Source organism: Scyliorhinus torazame, chromosome 13, assembly GCF_047496885.1.
Source record: "Scyliorhinus torazame isolate Kashiwa2021f chromosome 13, sScyTor2.1, whole genome shotgun sequence".
Classification (NCBI taxonomy): Eukaryota; Metazoa; Chordata; class Chondrichthyes; order Carcharhiniformes; family Scyliorhinidae; genus Scyliorhinus; species Scyliorhinus torazame.
In genome coordinates, this window is record NC_092719.1 from 157,867,710 (window position 1) to 157,887,902 (window position 20,193).

Consider the following 20,193-nt stretch of genomic DNA (forward strand, 5'->3'; position numbering starts at 1 on the left):
GGAAGACCGAGACCCCGTTGGTGACGCCGAAGGGAACCCTGAGGAAGTGATAGAGGCGACCGTCTGCCTCGAAGGCAGTGTATGGACAGTCCACCTTACGGATGGGGAGCTGGTGGTAGGTGGATTTGAGGTCTACCGTTGAGAAGACCCGGTACTGTGCAATCTGATTGACCATATCAGATATGCGTGGGAGAGGGTACATGTCGAGCTGCGTGTACCGATTGATGGTCTGGCTGTAGTCCACGACCATTGTGTGTTTCTCCCCAGTTTAAACTACTACCACTTGGGCTCCCCAGGGGCTGTTGCAGGCCTCAATGATGCCTTCCCGAAGCAGCCGCCGGATCTCGGATCTGATAAAGGTCCTGTCCTGGGCGCTGTACCGTCTGCTCCTGGTGGTGACGGATTTGCAATCCGGGGTTAGATTTGCGAAGAGGGAAGGTGGATCGATCTTTAGGGTCGCGAGGCCGCACACAGTATGGGGTGGTAGGGGCCCACCTAATTTCAGGGTTAGGCTCTGGAGGTTACACTGGAAGTCCAGGCCGAGTAGTAGGGCAGCGCAGAGGTTAGGGAATACGTAGAGGCGGAAACCGCTGAATTCTACGCCCTGGACCGTGAGTGTGACCGTACAGTACCCCCGGATCGCCACGGAATGGGATCCGGAGGCCAGGGAGATTCTTTGATTGGCGGGGTGAACTGCGAGGGAGCAGCACCTTACCGTATCCGGGTGGATGAAGCCTTCGGTGCTCCCGGAGTCCAGCAGGCAAGAGGTCATGTGTCCGTCGATTTTAACGCTGGTCGATGCGGTGGTCAGGTTGTGCGGACGAGACTGATCGATGGTCACTGAGGCGAGTCGTGGTTGGTCATCGCTGGTGTCGGATGATGGGGGGCACGGGTCCTGGAATGCTGGTGGTGCCCATGTGCTGTGGGGGAGACAAGATGGCGGTGCCTGAAGATCTTGGGGAGGACAAAATGGCGGCGCCCATGGGCCACACGTGGTGGGGGTTGAACAAGATGGCGGCGCTCATGGGCCACACGCGTTGCGCGGAGGGGAAGATGGCGGCGCCCACTGGCCGCAAGTGGTCCAGGGGGGTGAAGAAGGCGGCGCCCATTGTGCGTAAACGAGGGGGTGGGGGCGATAGCGGTGACTGCGCGGACCTGGCACACCGCGGTGAAGTGCCCCTTCTTACCTCAAGCCTTACAAAGGGCAGTGCGTGCCGGGCAGCGTTGGCGGGGGTGTTTTTGATGGCCGCAAAACGAACATCGGGGACCCCCGGGGTTAGCTGGCTGGCGCGTGGCGCAGGCGTATTGGCTGGGTAAAGCCCTGCTGGGGCGGCCGTCTGTGGGGTCCACGATGCGTAGCAGGGGTGGGCCGTGCGGCTGGGGGCGTAGGCCTGAATATTGCGCGAGGCGATCGTCATAGAGAGCACTAGCTTCTTTGTCTCTGTGAGATCGAGCGTGGCCCCTTCTAAAAGTCGCTGTCGTATGAGGTCCAACCCAATCCCCGTAACAAAAGCGTCCTGCATAAGGAGGTCAGTGGCCGTAACGGCCTGATAGTCACAGTCCCAGACTAGTGGGATTAGGGCCCGCCCGAAGTCTTCTAGGAGCTGAGAGCGAGTGGCGAGTACGTGTCTGGCGAAGAGCATGTTTGTCCGCTGGTCGTAATTTTCTTTAAGTAGCACCATGGCTTCGTCATAGTTCGGCGCGTCCTGGATCAGCCGAAAGACGTTGGAGCTCATCCTCGAGTACAGTATCTGTATTTTCTGAGCCTCCGGAACAGGGTCTGGTGCAGACCTGATGCACGCCTCGAAACAAGCTAGCCAGTGATGAAAGTCCTTTTTGGCGTCTCTTGATTGCGGATCCAGCTGCTTGATACGGAGGTCCATCTTCTGAAAATCTTAGAGCAATAAATTGATGCACGATCAATTGGACAAAGACGAGAGTTGAATACAACTGAGGCTTTATTGCTCTAAGATGTGTGGCCTCCCACAGCAGCTGGCGGAATGGCTGCTGCACGGAGGACACACATATTTATACTCCGCCTACTGGGCGGAGCCAACAGGCAGGGACTACCGCCGTACCTGCAGTACAGGTCCTACCGTACATCACCTAATATAGGTGCAACAGTGGTTTACCACAGTCCATGACCAACTTGGTGCCTATAACTGATCAAGCAAACCCCCAGTCAATCCTCAGTTTGGGTTGAGTTAGCTACTCTCCACCAGATGCATATTGGGATACTACAATTGACCTTATCAGTCTCTGATGAGGGAAAAAGAAAATTAGGATTATCTACCAATCATTGCTGAAAGTACAGTTGGGGATATTGAGGACAGAACCAGGTACAGGTATGGTATTATCCCATGACTAAATGACTAACTCACATTCACTGTCTGCTCTGGCCTCCAAGTGAAAAATGGTTATTCTGGTGAGGTACTTAAAGATGTGTTGAGGAACTTCACCTCAGCAGGTCAGGCGGGAGAGGAAGTTGGCAGAAAAGGTGTCAAATGTGAGAGGTATTTTCAAAAGTAATTCACTGTCGGGCAAATGGCCTATGATCTATCCAATGTGTTTTGTACAGCCAGTGGAATTCATCATAGATTATCATCATAGAATTTACAGTGCAGAAGAAGGCCATTCGGCCCATCGAGTCTGCACCGGCTCTTGGAAAGAGCACCCTACCCAAGGTCCACACCTCCACCCTATCCCCATAACCCAGTAACCCCACCCTACACTAAGGGCAATTTTGGACACTATGGGCAATTTAGCATGGCCAATCCACCTAACCCGCACATCTTTGGACTGTGGGAGGAAACCGGAGCACCCGGAGGAAACCCACGCACACACGGGGAGGATGTGCAGACTCCGCACAGACAGTGACCCAAGCCGGAATCGAACCTGGGACCGTGGAGCTGTGAAGCATTTGTGCTATCCACAATGCTACCGTGCTGCCCGTGCTGGTAAAATTCATTTCACCATTTTATAACCTTTGATTGACAACTGTCTGTTTTATCTGCAGTATGTTGCAAACAGAATCCTCAGTGTGCAGCTTGTTAAATCAGATTAAACATAAAAGTTTAAAGTGTTGTACATTGCTGTTAGTAGCCAAGATTACTCTGCAAAATATTTAAAAAGAGATGCTGAAGAGCAACGTTGCCAGGTGACTTCGTTCATTGTTTTAATCTTCCCTACGTACAAACGGAGCAACTGAAATACAGTGAAGTTTCGGGTTCAGTGGAGAATCAGTTTGAGAATGCTGGATTTGTCGCTTTTATACATCACCACAGTGAGTGCACTTGTCAAGTAGGAGGAGTCACTGAAAGGGGAAGATTCCACTAAGCAAAGCTGAATTCAGCAATGGTAATGCCACACTCAGTTCCCTGTGCTGTCCAGCTTCCTCCAATCTGAATTTGAGCTAATCCTCAGTGTCTCATCATTTGCTCTTCATTGTTGATTGTCAGGGTCACATGGCCCTTTTCTGGGTGATGCAAGTGCCTTGTTTGTCTAAAGACCATGTGGAGATGGGCGGGTAGACAACAGGGGAGCGAGCGAGAGAGAGAGGAGGGTGCAGTCGACTTAGAGGAGTAAATGAGTGTGAATAGCATTCATTGAGTTGGGTCTGAGTGGAAGAAATCATTTGCTGTGCTGTGGGCATTATAAAGGAGCAGCTGTTGGTAAGTACTTGTTTAGATGCATGTAGATCAGCTCGAAATGAGCTGCTGAAAAGCCCGACCAGGAATTACAGTATGTGCTAGCCCTTTGTCTTGGCGGAACAAACTACAGATTTTAATGAGGATGTTGTTTATTGAAATGATTCTTCTTTGGTGACAAATGTCTGTTGCTGTGGTTCATGTGTGGAATACAGTTTATGAGGATCAATGGCTGCTACTGTGTGAAGTCCTCCTACTGGCATAAAGCTTGGGAAAGGAAAGGATTAATGTGTGTTGTATTGTGGTTAAACTGTTTTTTTAAAAATAGTGGCAGCCTTTATTGTGAATGTGGCTCTATTAGCGAATTAATTAAAGCTTGATCCTGGTCTTGCTGCTGTTTGACATCTGTCTGCAGACCAGCTGCATTTTCCAGATGATTATCCCAGGACTGATGATTCCTGCTGAGAAAGGTAGGATGTATGTTGCCCCGCTTTGCTGCTGGGCCTCAACAGGCGGAGAGTGCCTTTGAATTAAAAAGGGGGGAAGATTATGTTTCGTCCAGTTGCAGAATTTGATTTCAATCTTAAGTTCCCCTTTGGAGTAGATGTTTTTACAATTAATTTGGTTTCAGGTTTCAGTCTCTGGGTTGTTTTTTTAAAAGCAGCATTTCAATAAAGCCAGGGCTCAGCTGGAAATATGGAGAATTAGAGAGTGTGAATGGATGTCCTTTTGTGTTTCAGCTCTATTGTGTTGGAGCCCTGGTCGAAAACGCCGGCAGCCGTTAGTACACTGCACACTGCACCTTAGAAACCAGGTTCACAGGCAGCGATTGCTGACATTGCAAACACACCCATTAAACTGAATTGATGATTTTCAGACAGGATAATGTTTCGGAACTGGAGTACGTAGGGTTCTATAGAGTTAGCTCCATAGACTGGAGACCCAGAATAAGGTATTGTCCAAAAGGAAGCAAGTATATATTTATGTATGTAACGTGTGGATGAATTGTAGAAGCACTAATGTCATTAGGCGTTTAACCTTTCAGCAAATATGGCTTGACATATATGCCATTCATGAGCAAACTAGTCAGCTTGAAATAGAATGAAAGTGAATTTATGGGTGTGAATTATTTTCTTTTATGTTTATGCTTATATTATCTCTCTAAATCATTCTGTAAGGAGAGAGCAGCACACTTTTTTTGGGGGATGGTGCTGTCAATATTCATAGTCGATAAAGGGATTGAAAGGAAGGTTCGACTTAATGCTGTTGTACAGGGTTTTTCAAAATTGCAGCTAGCATTCAGCATTCAGAATCCGTTCAGCAGTTCAACCACTCAGCAACGAGCTTGATGCCCTGCAGAGCTCCCTCATAAAATATTAAACCTGGCTTTGCAGAAAATAGGCTCCTAATACAAATTTGGGTACATCTTCTTTGTAGATATCACAATTTCATGGAGCATAGAAGCAGTTACCTATTGGCTTGATCTGTGAAACTTTGCTGATCTTGCATTTGTGCTGCCGACAAATCTTTTGTCTGGCACGCTGATAGTACAAGCTATTGTTCTGCGAGATTGAAATCTGTTAACTCTTGAAGAGCCTAAATGTGAATTTTTTTCTCCTTTGCATATTGCCTCATTTTCAGCAGAATAATCAGTAAGTCTGTTGCGCTGTACATCCCAGAAGAGACAAGTCTTTTCAGCAGGCCTTTAAAGGCTTGAGATTCTTTTGCTTTTCTTCATTTTGCAGTGAGTAGAGGTTGCATTTGAAAATGTTATGGTTGACCTCGCCTTCCTGATCACGGAGTTGGTTGAGAATGATCATGTGCTTGCTTATAGTCAGGATGGCTTGAGGACTCTTGACACAAATTGTATTGTTTCTTTGCTTTGCAATGTGTAGCGAACACCCTTTAAAATAAGTTTTCTGATTACTTCAAGAGGACACTGCCCCTTTAAGAAGTCATCCCACATTTGGTCATGCCCTGTCCTTGGTCCAGAAGACATCATATTAGACTGTAGAAAAGAAGACTTGTCTTCAGGCATGCAGTGGTGGACCTAGTCCAAATAATTCAACAGCCCATTGGATTACAAATATAGTTTTACTGTAGGATTGAAAAGTACATTCAGGCTGATCAAATGCTAAAATGTGATTTAGTTTTCCCTTGTAATTGATATTCCGTTCGAGAAAGTGTTGAAAGCTAATGTCCGGGCCAGAGTTCCATTTGAAATGACAGTATGCAAGGATTGATATGTTTAAATTTATGTATATTGTCTGGATGCACAATGGGAAGGGGCTTAAGAGGTGGATTCCGGGTCAAAACTCTATGAACTGGTTTTAGGCAACTTAAAAGGACCATTAGGTGATTGTTTGAATTGCAGCGGATTGCAGAGGTGCTGTTTCTAGGCAGGGGCGCTCCCATTTGTCTGCAGTGCCTGGGAGTTAGTCGACAGCAGCTGACGATTGATGTTGAGGCTGGGAGCAAACAGCTGTTGATTTGATGATTAGTGTTTCATCTCTAACCTTTGGAGTGTTACAAGAATATTTATACACCTAGCCCTGCTTAATAGCAGTTGTCACTGCATTAATGCTGTACCAAGGGTAAGATATCTGTCTGAATCACAGAGTGTTTTTTCTATTGCAGGAGCCCATTACATTTTCTAAAATTTTAGGGCAAAAATCTTTTTAATTTCTGGAGTATAAGAAACAAAATTATAATTGGAATAATATTAACTGTATTAACTCTTGGTGTATGCCTTTTAACCCCTTAGTCCTCAGAATGTAAGCATTTTCTATGCCTTTGTTTCCTGGACTTAATGTGGCATCAAAATTGGTTTTGTCCTTCTATTTATGTATCCATTTAAATTCAGTATCAACTGCTGGTATCAGTGGTTCCTATTAAACTATAGGAAGATTGATCTTTGGTTAAGAGCCCAGTGAATCTGTGATTCTTCTGCTTTTCCACTCCTCCCTTGATATTGTAGCAACAGCGGCATTTTTCAAACTAAATCTAGAAAGTTTCAAACTCAATCAATAAATATTCAGAACTTAATTCCACAGGAACTTCCATGTTAAATTGCAGAGCTGCTTGTATTTATACTGCGGCCCTGAGAGCTCTGGAACACTCACCATTTCCAGTGCACCAGAGCAAGGGAGGCATAAGGGCCTACAGAAGGCCACAGGCATTTCTCCAGGGACTGGGGGGGCTATCGCCAGAGGCTTGGGACGCTCAGCCCACTTGTGTCCTAAATGTGGTCGGCTGCCCTAGTTGACCACCAGTGACAACTGATCACATTTACTGCCAATGATAATGTTAACAAAAATAAAAATCGCCTTTGAAGCAGTTACAAAATCTTGTTTACAATACAGCACCGCACCTGAATTAAAAGCAAATTTTGGTGTTCATGTATAAATGTAAAGCGTGTAAAACTAAATTTCTAATCCGTGGCAAACTACTTCCATTTTATATTCAGGGGAAAGGAATTTGTATAACAGGCATTGATGGAAAACAAGTTCGGTTTTTTAATAGCCAGGCTATGGGCTGTTTTGGGTTCGAATCTCCTTGTTTCTAGCAGGTGGTAAGATACCTCCAGGGATTAATGAAAGAGAGGAGCTGAGAGAGCAGGGCCCAATGTGTTTGGTTAATTGCCAGTAGCTGATAGGTTAAATTAAAAGAAACCAAATATTGATTATAATCATCAAGCCAAGAAACTGTGACTACTCTGAAAGAATTAACATTGCTACACGTTTGATGTTTGCTAGTTTTCGAAATTTTCATTTCGACAGGGGGAATACAGAGAAACCTGTTTATCAGCATTATGAAAAATATTGAGAATTGAAAAAAAAATTCACGAGGACCGTTTGTTCGAAAACTGAATATATTAATGATTTTGCAAGCTGATTACCAACAATCTTATTTCACACAACTAGAATATTTAAGGTGGTGTGTTGAATAAGCTAATGAGGGAGCTGGCTTCTTTGCAGTTAGTAGGAAATTCCTTTCAAATCATGAGTGGGGAACTTAAAGCAATCATCTGTTAATAGTGATGGCTTAATGTAACCTAATAGCAGCTGATAGGCTGGCTAGGGATCTATTTTGGTCATTGCAGAAGATATTTGTCAATGAGAGAAAAGGAGGGAGGGAATAGTGCTCTCAGGTTTATGTAAAATATACTTAAACTATCTAATGATCAAATGGAGTTCCAATTTACAGGCACAAATTGAGATATTAAATGTGGGTTTCCCATTGAAACCCCAAATCAAGTTAAACTATTTCTTCAGTGAAAAGCAGATTCAAATTTTACATATAAAAATATATGCTTGCAATTTAAAATCCCTAACATGTGGAACATAATAGCATTTTGTTCAGTGATGCAGGAAGAAGTAGAGAACCCACATCATGTTGGACAGTTACTTTCATTATCTCATTACAGTTTAGGCAGATGAGGAATTATAGTTTGTTCTCTTAAAAGTTTGATGACCTAATCAAACCTTGCGCTGTGTTAGAGTTTCATTCCTGTTCTGGAGTACAGAAATCGAGCTGCTATTTAACACTGTCCTTTATGTCATCTGAGTTGCTGTCCTTCAAACAGAATGGTCCACCAAAATCTTCAGCCTGCCTGATAATTCGATGAACATCAAATGTTCTACGATGTTTTCAGAAGAAGAGCAAGTATCATAGTTCGCATTTCTTCATTCGTCACTTCAGAAGCAGCTTCATAGATTTTTGATCTCATTGCTGTTTTATGGGATTCTGCTGTCCACAAAATTGCTGCTGTGGTTGTTCACTGTGTGTGAAAAGCTTTAGGATTTTTTGCGAATGATAAGGAAACATGTAAATCAATCTTAGCATGTGTGGCTAGCATAATGTCTTACAGGGCAGTCTATGCATTAATCTCACAGCAATGTTAACTGTACTTGCATCCAGTCTGAAGGGAGTGTCATGTGCGAGTACCTTTAAGAAATGGGTGTTTATAAATGGGGGTGTATATAAATATCTGTAGTGAGAGTACCTTTAAGAAATGGGTGTTTACTACTGCAGTGATGTCAGAGTGGGTGAAGCTGACCTGTGTCAGCTTTTTACTTTCGTTTTTGAGCAGGCTGCAGGGTGTGTTTTAGTTTCGTTTTCAGAGCTGGATAGCTGCAGTCACACCCAGAAGGTGTATGAATCTCTCTCTGTAATCTAAAGACTGTAAATCGATCCTGGTGATTTAAAACTAGTAACAGTAGTGACTTTAACCTGATGTGCTTCTGGTAAAAGGTGTTTTAAGTCTTATGGATGTTAAAAGGAAAGCTTAAAGGTTTACTTAGTGTTGTAGTCTTTGGGGGTTGTATTTGAACTAATGGTTGCTAAGATGTTCACTGTATGTTTTAAAAAGGTTAACTTGAGTTCATAGAATAAACATTGTTTTGCCTTAAAAAAATACTTTCCATTTCTGCTGTACCACACCTGTAGAGTGGGCCGTGTGCTCCCCATACCACAATCTATTAAAAGTTGTGGGTCAGTTGAACTCCATGATACACTTTGGGGTTCTCTAAACCCTGGCGCATAACAGGAGACAATAAGGCAGAGTTCCAGATCCAGTTGCATTTACATGGCTTTTATCCCTGTCAGTACAGGAGATTTCCTGCCATTGAGAGGTGTGATAGTCCATGATGAGTGTCATAAATGGACTGGTTCCCTTTCTGTTTGTAGAGATGAGTTATCGAGGCAGCCTTGTGGTATTCGGGGACAGTGCCCTGGTTCCAAGAGACTGGTGAATTTCCTAACCATTTGAGACTCTTCTTAATTTGCTACTTTCAATCTTCAGTGTCTGAGGTTTATTTGCAACTTCAGGTGGCAAGAGAAAATCCCCACAACATCAAGGCTTTTTCAAAGTGCTCCATATCTGGTATTGAGAACATATTGAGAACATGCTCATCCGAGCTCTACTTCACTGGATCGGTCATGTGGTTTGCATGGAGGATTCGTGCATACCAAAGGTTGTAGTCTACAGCCAGCTGAGCACAGGAATCCAAACCACAGGATGTTCCAAACAGTAATAAAGACCATCAAAGCCAACCACAGAATTTGCAGGATGGATCCCAATACATGGGAATAAAACAACCTTGGACAGACCCAAATGAAGAAGTCTCAGTCATTAAGCAGTTTTGACATTTGAGGCAAATGCCGTCAGGACAAGCAAGCAAGACGCAAGGCAAATGTCTCCATCCATCCCTCGAACACTGGATTCATATGCAGTATTTTTTTTAAAAAATTAATTCAAGGGATGTGGGCTTTTCACCTGATGCTAGGAGACTTTATGGGGTCCAGAGTCAAAGGGCTCCCAGGGCAACTCCCTCCCTACAGTATACCATGGTGCCACCACCTATGCTGGGTTTATCCCGCTGGTGGAATAAGACATACTCAACAATGGTATGTCTTGGATATCTGAATTGGTTATGCAAATCAGACTTGGTCTAACGCAATGTTTCTCAAACGCTTTTGCCCGGGACACATTTTTATTAACCAGCCATCCTTCTCGACTCACGCTGGCCAACTATCACAGTCCACGCCTCCCGAACTTCCATTTTCACTTAGCTTTAATGTGACACCTGAGCCTGCTTGGTCCTCACAATCTCACTTGCTTCTACAAAATGGAGGAATCTCTCTCGCTCCCAGAGAACTTCTTCCTGCCAACTCTTCTGGAGAGAAGAGTCCATCGATTTTGAAAAATAATCTGCCCCTGGGTCAGGTCGCTGATGTCAGGAGGAGCTGGTCTGCCTCACTGGTCTCCAGGCCTGCACACTGCTGAGGGGGCACATGTATTTTGGACGGCTGGCATTCTGAAAGCCTTGGCCTTTGGGCACTTTTCCCTGCGATTGCAACACCGCCACTGATGGCACCCCAGCTGAACACTCATGCATTGAAGGGATGGGAGAATCTAACACAGAAGATTAAGTGGGCATTTGACTGAGTTGATTAAAGGATTTAACAGGGTAGACATGTGTTGTGTTATGTACTCTGAGATAACACAGGCTGCAGCTGGATGCAGCTTTAACCAAAATCTGAATCTTCTCCATGGTGCCGGGATACATTCGCTGGTCATCACAGAACGGACTGAGGTAAACCACCTAGATTAAGCAGTCTCCTGATAGCATGTTGTGTTATGTACTCTGGGATAACACAGGCTGCAACTGGATGCAGCTTTAACCAAAAGATACTCCAGACCTTGAAGTTAGTTCAATCTGATTTATTGTAGCACAGTTAGCACAGTTCTCTATGAGTTCGACTCTCTGCTAACCTAAGTGTGGTTACTCTGTCTGACTGAACCAGCCTAGCTCTGAGCTATGTGCTGGAGGTGTGATACTGTACATACATCCTGACTCACTCTGTAGGTTTCATCAGCGGAAAGAGGCAGAGTGTGAGTGCCTCGTGCCTTTTGTCGTGAGATACCACCCCTGAGTGTCCTGCCTGCTCATTGGTCATGTCCTGTTCTCTGTGTTCATTAGCTGCCTGTCTGTGTATCATTATCTGCATGTCTGCATATCATGACAACATGGAGAAGAGATCTCCTCTGTTGAGGGATTCCAGACAACAAAGGAATTGCTTTAAAATGAAAGCTAGTTTTGTGTGATTTCACCACGTTTGTATTCTTCTTCCCTCCCCTCCTCCAATGAGAGTTTCTCTGAATAATTACAGCAGACTAGGATAGAACATACCGTGCAGAAGAGGCCATTAGGCCCATCGTGTCTGCACCGACCCACTTAAGCCCTCACTTCCACCCTATCCCCATAACCCAATAACCCCTCCTAACCTTTTTGGTCACTAAGGGCAATTTATCATGGCCAATCCACCTAAACTGCACGTCTTTGGACTGCGGGAGGAAACCGGAGCACCCGGAGGAAACCCACGCAGACACGGAGAGAATGTGCAGACTCCGCACAGACAGTGACCCAGTGGGGAATCGAACCTGGGACCCTGGTGCTGTGAAGCCACAGTGCTATCCACTTGTGCTACCGTGCTGCTACAGCAGTTCGGACCTCAAATTTTGTTTGATATTTATTGCACAGAAAATTTCACTTCAGCTTTAATTTCCCTTTCCACCTCTAAAAGGAATCCAATTAATGAAAAAGTTTATAAATTTAAAAAAAAAAAAAAAAATTTTGAATACCCTATTCATTTTTGTTCCAATTAAGGGGCAATTTTAGGTGGCCAATTCACCTACACTGCTCATCTTTTTGGGTTTGTGGGGGTGAGACCAACATAGACACGGGGAGAATGTGCAAAATCCACACGGACAGTTACCCAAGGCCGGGATCGAACCTGGGCCCTCAGTGCCTTGAGGCAGCAGTGCAAATGAAAAAAACTAGTTGATATCTCAACGTTTCACTGCTGTGTAGAATGTCACTCTACATCCAGTGTTCCACCTCATTAGGATCTGAACATGAATTGCATCGAATCTGAGCGTAAAACTGCAGTGTGTTATTTGTATCACGTCTTGCAGGGTGAATTGTCCAAATCACTTAGAGGTCACAATGCTGAACTGGTGAAACCTTCTTTTTCATATCTATAACACTGAAGGGCTATGTTTTTCTGACTACTTTATTTGCTTCTGACTATATGATCATGTCTACTATTGCTCTCCCTATGACATGCCTCCCTTGATTCCACTAACCACCCAAGCATGCTGGCTATTCCCACAAGACATAGGTTGGTCACATGGTCTTAAAATATGGCTCATGGGGTGGCATGTGACGCAGTGGTTAGCACTGGGACTGCGGTGCTGAGGGCCCGGGTTTAAATCCCGGCCCTGGGTCATTGAGTTTGCATATTCTCCTCATGTCTGCGTGGGTTTCACCCCCACAACCCAAAGATGTGCTGGTTAGGTGGATTGGCCATGCTAAATTGCCCCTTAATTGGAAAAACAAAAATAATTGGCTACTCTTAAAAAAAAAATTTAAATATGGCTCATGCACCGAAGAAATTGCTGCCTGCCCCCTGCTTCTCTCAAAATGCCACCTTGCATTCCTTATTCCTTGTGCAGCATGCTGAATTCTTGAATCCATCCACTCTGCAGCTGGTAGCAGCAAACCACACTACTACCAGTTTAGCTGCAGTGCAGCCAACCAAAATAAAAGTGGAACGAGCCACAATTGGGGAGTGGGCATTGCTGTTTGCTGTTAGCCAGTGGTCTGTTCACTATCTCTCCAGGTTTGCGAGGAATGTAATGGAGAAAATTTACTACAGTGGTTGAAAGTGAGCTTGCAAGGGTAGCAGAGATATTGGGGACTAGTTCCAACTGCATCTGCATGGCCGTATTATGGTTAGGGTGAGCATTTTACATGAATTTATCTGCTCTGAATGGAAGCTTTTGTTTTGCCACTTCGATCATTGTGAAATTCAAATTTACATTTGACTTCTATTGTATTTAAATCTGCATTATTTTCGCTGGCAATCCAAACATGACCTCCACTTGTACTGTGCAATTGGTTATTGCTGTAGCGATCTTGTTTTAGCAGATGTTGAATTTGACCCCAGTTGATCTCTGTTGCGCTATGTCAGGAAATGGTGGAGGTGGCTGAAAAATACAGGAAGGGCTGAGATTCTGGGGCAGTCTGGAGTGAGGTTGGAAATATGTTAGAGGCAGGAAAATCTGCTGTTCACTGCTCAAAATAAAAGTGCCAAACCTTCATTTTGAACACACCATCCATAACTACAAAATAAACAAATCAATAGCATTTCATGACTTTCTATATTGAGGCCAATTTAGCAAAAGGACACTTTAGGGGCTTTTCACAGTGACTTCATTGAAGCCTACTTGTGACAATAAGTGATTATTATTATTATTTGTTGTTGTTTTTGAAGGAACCAGATTAAATGCACACACACTCAGCTGATGTGAAGAATAACCAGCCTCTGTGAGAGGAAACTCTTTTTTAAAATCCCACAAATTCAAATTCCAAATGTAAAATGGGACTTTTGTCAGAATTTGTAAACAAGTATCACTGTTCCTGAAAGAACCCAAGCCTTATTCACAATCAAGGTTTAGGCTTCAGGATCATCAAACGTCATTATTCCCAAAATGTAATGGGATTTAAATTTTTTTCTGAATCGCCAAATCCCCAATCTGCGACCGCCACATCTGATTTTCCTCAATTTCTAGGATACACAGTTTCTGTCTTTGTCAGCATGGCTTTTCCTGAGGTATTATCGGAGATCTTCGTTGGAAGACTAGGCTTAAGGAACTTCAGGTGTGCAGTCTTGAAAGGAGGCAATGGGGAGAGGAAATCCGAGAGCGAGATATATGGCAAACTATGTATAAAAGCTAAATCTGGAATATTACTTCACATTAAAACATGATATTAAGACGGGGGAGATTGCACAACTTAAAAGTAGCAAAACGCATGCTTGACATATAGCAGGATCAGTGTGGAATGGACCTTCCAGTAGTGGAAGACAGCAGCACAGGGATCATTTCTAGATTTTGTTTTCTGCACAGGCGAATTACGTTCCTCACCTGTATCTATTTTGTAATCTTCTGATAAAGCCACATTTTTTAGGTTTGCTATAATTTAATTACATTTCTCACTTGACTTCAAAAAATAGATAAATCTGACCAAAACAGCCAAGAACTTAGGTTGGCTGAAATTGGTTGACTCCCTTTCCACACATTCATGTGAGTACAGAGTTCAACTTTCTACTTATTCCTTCGTATGTGTGCGTAAGCTTTAAGTCCAAGTATTTTAATTCTGATTAGATAGCGAACAATTATGATAAACTGATTTGAAAATGGCTAAAAGTGGCTTCAGTACTTCTGCTGCTGCTTCTTTGTTACTGCACTGGAAGGACTAATTCAGTGTAGCGGACTGCAGATGCTGATAAAAAGTACAAACATATAGACGTGACTGCATTCACATAGCTAGTTATTTTCCTCTTTCTTTATAATTTGTGCCATGGAAAATTGGGAATAAAATGCCATTAAGTCACACTTTACCATTATTAGACTGTTTGCAGGTATACAATAGGCAGAATATTAATCACCATATGGATATGTAAAACGATGGCATGTCCCTATTTAAAACCACAAGGGTCTTTTGTTTGCTGAAGTCAGCCCTGCTGTGGCGTGCTGATCTTCCTGTGAGAAGTGTGATGTCTTAATTCCTGAGGTTGCCAGCCACCAGGACCAGTCACTTTGGTTTTCCTTGTCATGCCCTCCTTGGTCGAGCGCTGTTAGATTGTGACAGGAAATCTGCCAAAAAAAAAATCCCAGTGCTGTAATCTCTTGACATTTCTTGTAATCAGTACTTTCATGCTGAGATCAACTTAATTATGAATTGGTTATGAATTGATCATAAGATGTTGGGTGTGATGAGATTGAGCTTGTCCTTAATCACATCCGCTGCCATTTTGTCAAAGTACAAGCTAACCCTCAGCTGTCAGCTCGCTATCAATTCACGTCATTCATCTCCGGTCAAGTTCCAAACTTGGAAATTGAAGGCCAATTTGGCTATATGCCCTTTTTATTTTCAAATGGCAACTAATAATTTTGCTTACCTCTGCTTGCCATCTGCCCATATAGTTACATAAATAGATAAATGATTCAAATGAGCTGAAAATACAAATTGTCCGTGTCATCACAAGTGCAAGTCCATAACAGTAAGACTATAAAGGGGAAGTGTCCACCTGTTTAAGTGGTGATGCTATTTTTCCCTTGTCTATGGTGTCAGTGTGATTAGTGAAACCACGATCAGCAGATGTACGACTCATGTGAAATACCAAGAGAATGGTGAAACTGATATTGCAGCGTGTTTGTTTAAGTCACCACACACTGTTCCTTATGGTTTTATCTGACGGGGTTGTTTAACAGGTGGTTGGAATTGTATTATAAGGTTGCAACCTGAATAAAAGATTTGATTGAAATACCTGCAAAAACTTTGACCAATTAACTCTGAATCACAGCCTGCAAAGAATTCCCCATCAACATTTGCGAAATAAAATGGACTATTCAATACCTACAAGGATCTGTTTTTATACAGAACCTTTATAATATCATACAACATCCCAAGATGCTTTCCAGACGCATTGTAAAACTAAATATGACACTGAGTCACATAAGGAAATATTAGAGCAAATTGTCAAAAACTTAGTTCCTTAAAAGAAGAAAATGAGATGATGATGTGGAGAGGTGTAGGGAGGGGCTTCCAAAGCTGAGGGTTTGGGCAGATGAAGATACTGCTATCATGGTGTACCAATTAAAATCACGGATGCTCAAGATCAAAATTAGAGAAACAGAGATATCTCTGAGTATTGTAGGGCTGGAGGAGATTACCAAGATAGGGAGAGGCTAGGTCATGGAGGGCTTTAAGAAGGCAAGAGGGAGAACTTTAAAATTGAGGCTTTACTTAACCGGGAGCCAGTGCAAATCAACCAGCATGGGTTATATGTGAATTAGGACAGGGACAGGACAGTGTAGTTTTGGGTGACTTAAAATTTATCAGGAGTGTGTTTAAAATAGGAAAGTATGGAGGTAACAAAGGCATGTTTGAAGGTTTCAAGAGCAAAGAGCTGAGAAGAGCGGCACAGTAGCACAGTGGTTAGCACTGTTGCTTCACAGCTCCAGCGTCCCAGGTTCGGTTCATGGCTTGGGTCACTGTCTGTGTGGAGTCTGCTCGTTCTCCCCGCATCTGCATGGGTTTCCTCCGGGTGCTCCAGTTTACTCCCACAGTCCAAAGATGTGCAGGTTAGGTGGATTGGCCATGCTAAACAGCCATTACTGTCCAAAAAAAAGATAGGTGGGGTTACAGGGATAGGGTGGAGGTGTGGGCCTAAGTAGGTGCTCTTTCCAAGGGCCAGTGCAGACTCGATGTGCCGAATGGCCTCCTTCTGCACTGTAAATTCTGTGAAAGAGTTAGGGTCCAGGTAATGTTACCGAGGTGAAAACAGGAAGTTTTAATGATGGTGTGGATATGTTGTTGAAGGTTCATCTCGGGGGCAAATATCTCGGGGGCAAATATGCCACCAAAGTTGTGAATAGTCTGGTTCAGCTCGGACAATTGCCTGGGAATGGGAGAGAACAGGTTCTGAAGGAGAAGAGTTTGTGGCGGTATCTGGAGATAATAACTTTAATTTTCCCAATGTTTAATTTCAGAAAGTTTATGCTCATCTAGCCTCTGATGTCGGACGAGCAGTCTGACAGCTTAGAGACCAGAGGAGTCAAGAAAGGTGGTGGTGAGGTAAAGCTGGGTGTTGTCAGTATGTGTGTGATAAGATTTTCTGATGAAAGGAGATGAAACCTGAAATTTTAACTCATGGCCTGTTGAGTTTTTCCAGCTTTTAATGTCCATTTTTAGGAAGTGGTAACTTTGCTAGATCTTTCCATATTTGCTAGATCTTTCCATAATGATTAGAATAAGCCACAGTACAGAAGCATTGACATAGTTCAGTGATCTGGCCCAGTCAGTGCAAGTTGTGCCTGTAATACCTAGCAACCAGAAACACTTAAAAAAATCCTTCTCAAAGACAGTTTAATGCATCCTCTGGTGATGGCTTCATTTATTTATTTTGTGGGTTTATTTCCAAAGGACTCTGAAAAGTAGGTAAGATGAAAATGCATACTTTTTGAGAAGTAGAAATTTATATTGTACAAACGTTATGAATCAGTGTGATCTGCACTATCCTGTGCTTATATAGGCTGGTTGCATCTTGGTTTGTCAATGTGTATGATTTTAAAAAGAATTAGAATTTATTTCACTCGTGGTTCAGCATATCACTAAAAGCAATTACACCCTTATGAGCTATTTTATTTTACAAGTAACCACTATCTTAGACAGTAAGTGTTCTGTGGAAAAGGGATCAGAAAGAAAATTAATTACATAGCATTAGTTATTGACTTATTTGCAGAAGGGCAAAATGGAGCAAAGAGCATGTGTAAAATTTCTAAGATGGTGGTCAAATGTTTTAGCTGTGTTTTGGCATACAAACTCCAAATTGTAGTCAGCAATATAATGCAGTTGTAAAAACGTACAGCCTCCCCCAACACACAAAAACACAGACTGTGAAACATCTGACAAAGAAAGGCAGCAAGGTGTCCAGAAATCCGGAGCTGGCTACCATTGAGGGGAAAATGGGGAATGAAGAAAAGCATTTTGGAAAAGGAAAATGGGAGAAAACTAAAGGCAAGCAAAGGCAAGGTTCTCTCAGGAATTTATTTATATCTGGCTTGACAGCAACAGAGGCCAGGGGCATGTTCCTTGTCTGTCGTCTCACCCAGATGAGAATGGATGAAATACATTTACAGAAATGGCATAATTGTGAGCTGGCCAGCTGCCTTGATTGGCTCTCAAATTAGATTTAGAAACAACAGCATCAAACACATATATATTTAATTCAACAAACCTCTCCAAATTTGCCATGTCACAGGAGGTATTGAATTAATTACCTCCACCCCTGATGGTGGGAAGAGGTGATGTTTTTGGCCTGTTTGTTGATCTGTTTGTTTCTAGACTACATATCTCAAATGCAAATAGACAGATTTTGATAAAACCTATGGCCCAACGAAGAGCTGATTAGTGTATGGCAAGGATCCAAATCCTGGAATTTCTTTTAAAGGATCCATGAACATTGGGAATTGGGGAGAATTAACCTCCTTTGAAATGTTGTGTTTTATTTAGAATATTGTTGTTTGTTTTAGCATGTTGTGGATTGCATCACCTACTGAGGTACGATTTGTCACTGCTGTCAAAATGTGAGCAGAGCTTTCAGAGCAGGTTGTTGGAAGTAAATTGGCCTGAAGCCGCCTCTGTACAATGGAAACTCTTATTCTTTGCAGCTTTGTTGTCACAGACCATCAGCCGGGCTAGGAAAAGCCGCAAGGAGGAGCTGCATAATTGAGATCACGTTGAGTTGACAGTGTGGCAGAGGTTTGCACTTTACTGAGTGCCCTTGACAATTGTTTCTGATATTTCTCAACTTTAAAAGTGATATCTAAAATGCTGCTGAGCAGAAATGCTAGCATTTGTGTACAAGTGACTTTGTTTCAGTTATTCCAATTACTTCTTCAATTGGAACCAGCTAGTCCAATCTCTTTTCCCTTTTCTTTCACTGCAGTCATGTACAGCTATTGTTGCAGCACTTAATACAGGGCCAAGAACTATTTTGTAGATATCTTGTAAATTTTTACATGATGCAGATATCTGTATGGTGGACCTGAATGCATTTATGTTGTGGGTCAGTGTCATTGTTGGATTTGCAGATGGTTTATGAAAACCATGTGAAATGCCATCTGTCAGGCGTGTGTCCAGTTGTAAGCTTATCATCCTTCTACATGAGGGTAGATGTGCCTTTCTTTTCAGCTCTATTGAATGTCACAATGCAACAATTGGTCAAATGCGAGGCTGCCTTTCTGAAGAGTGACCTGCACATTCCAGGGCATCAAGCTTGACTACAGTAGGCACGCGCAGAGAGAAGCCACGCTCAGCTTTAGCCTTCCTGCTGTTATGTTCGGCAAGGGTGCTTGGGATTATTTCTTTGTTTGCCGTCAGACACAAAGCAGTCGTGGTTTAAAAACTGGATGGACCGTAATGTGGTGGTTGCTTTGGGAACTAATCTGCATATGTACTACCTATCAGAGATGTACATCGCAAACAGGAAAGTGTTTAATCCAGTGTGTTTTTGGCCTGTACCTTTTGAAATATTTGTGCAACTTCTCCCCTCCATTATGACAGGACCTATGTTTCAATTGTATCTGTCAAATCTCAGCACACTCCTTTCTCAATGATTCTGAAGCTAACGTCAAGATTAACTCAAACAATGGAAGTAGAAATTATTATTCTTATGTTTTCTTTTCCTGTTGCTCCTCAGAAATGTGATAAATACGGAAACAGAAACAAAGCCTGATCTGTCATATAGCTCCATGCCTATTCAGGGATGCTGCATCTGCATGACTGTGCACCTTTCCCAACAGCCTAATCCTATTTCCATGGCAACAAGTAATTAGTGTCTTAGTTGATTGTCTAACTACGGTGCTTAACACTGTACCTGACCTCCAAACATCTGACATTATGGACAAAATGTCATGTTGGGTGTTCCGATGCACAAATAATCCAACACGACTGTAGATGGTACAACTTTGTTTTATTGACTTAAACAACAACAACTACTAACTGCTGGCTGAGGTTCGTGCTTCACCAGCTAACCTGTGGACCCAGCCCTATCACTATCTTGATGAGGCGCTCAGCGCATGGTCTATGTCTGAGTGGCACGCTGTGAGCTCTGTGCTATCTCCTGATAGAATGAGCGGGAACTGTGGTGTTCCCTGTTTTATAGTGTGTGTGCTCTCACTGGTGATTGGCTGCGATGTTGTGTGTGTGTTGGTTGGTCCAACTACCTGTCCATCAGTGGGTGTGTGTGATTGCACCATGATATGCTGATGTGGATATCATGACATCACCCCCCTTTCACAAGGTTATGTGCCTACATGCTAATAAATAGAAATATGTACTGAGTGCATCTGAGTTTGTGTGTGTGCAATATTTACAACATGTACATGAGGCTAAACTATATACATAGGAAG

The 20,193-nt window shown here is 43.1% G+C and overlaps 1 protein-coding gene across 15 annotated transcripts in view; it reads left to right on the plus strand.

Moving 5' to 3' along the window:
- Positions 1-20,193, plus strand: part of magi1b (membrane associated guanylate kinase, WW and PDZ domain containing 1b) — a 679,590-nt gene that overhangs the window by 451,218 nt on the left and 208,179 nt on the right. The window contains exon 1 of one of the 15 annotated variants that reach the window (XM_072472322.1): positions 3,387-3,671. The exons of 13 other annotated variants lie outside the window; for them this stretch is intronic. Coding sequence is in view for 1 of the 2 variants with exons in the window: in XM_072472320.1 (XP_072328421.1) it covers positions 4,081-4,117 (37 nt within the window). In the remaining variant the exon portion in view is untranslated. Of the gene's footprint in view, positions 1-3,386; positions 3,672-4,065; positions 4,118-20,193 lie in introns of those variants that run through there. One more of the 15 variants, XM_072472320.1, reaches the window with a different exon arrangement.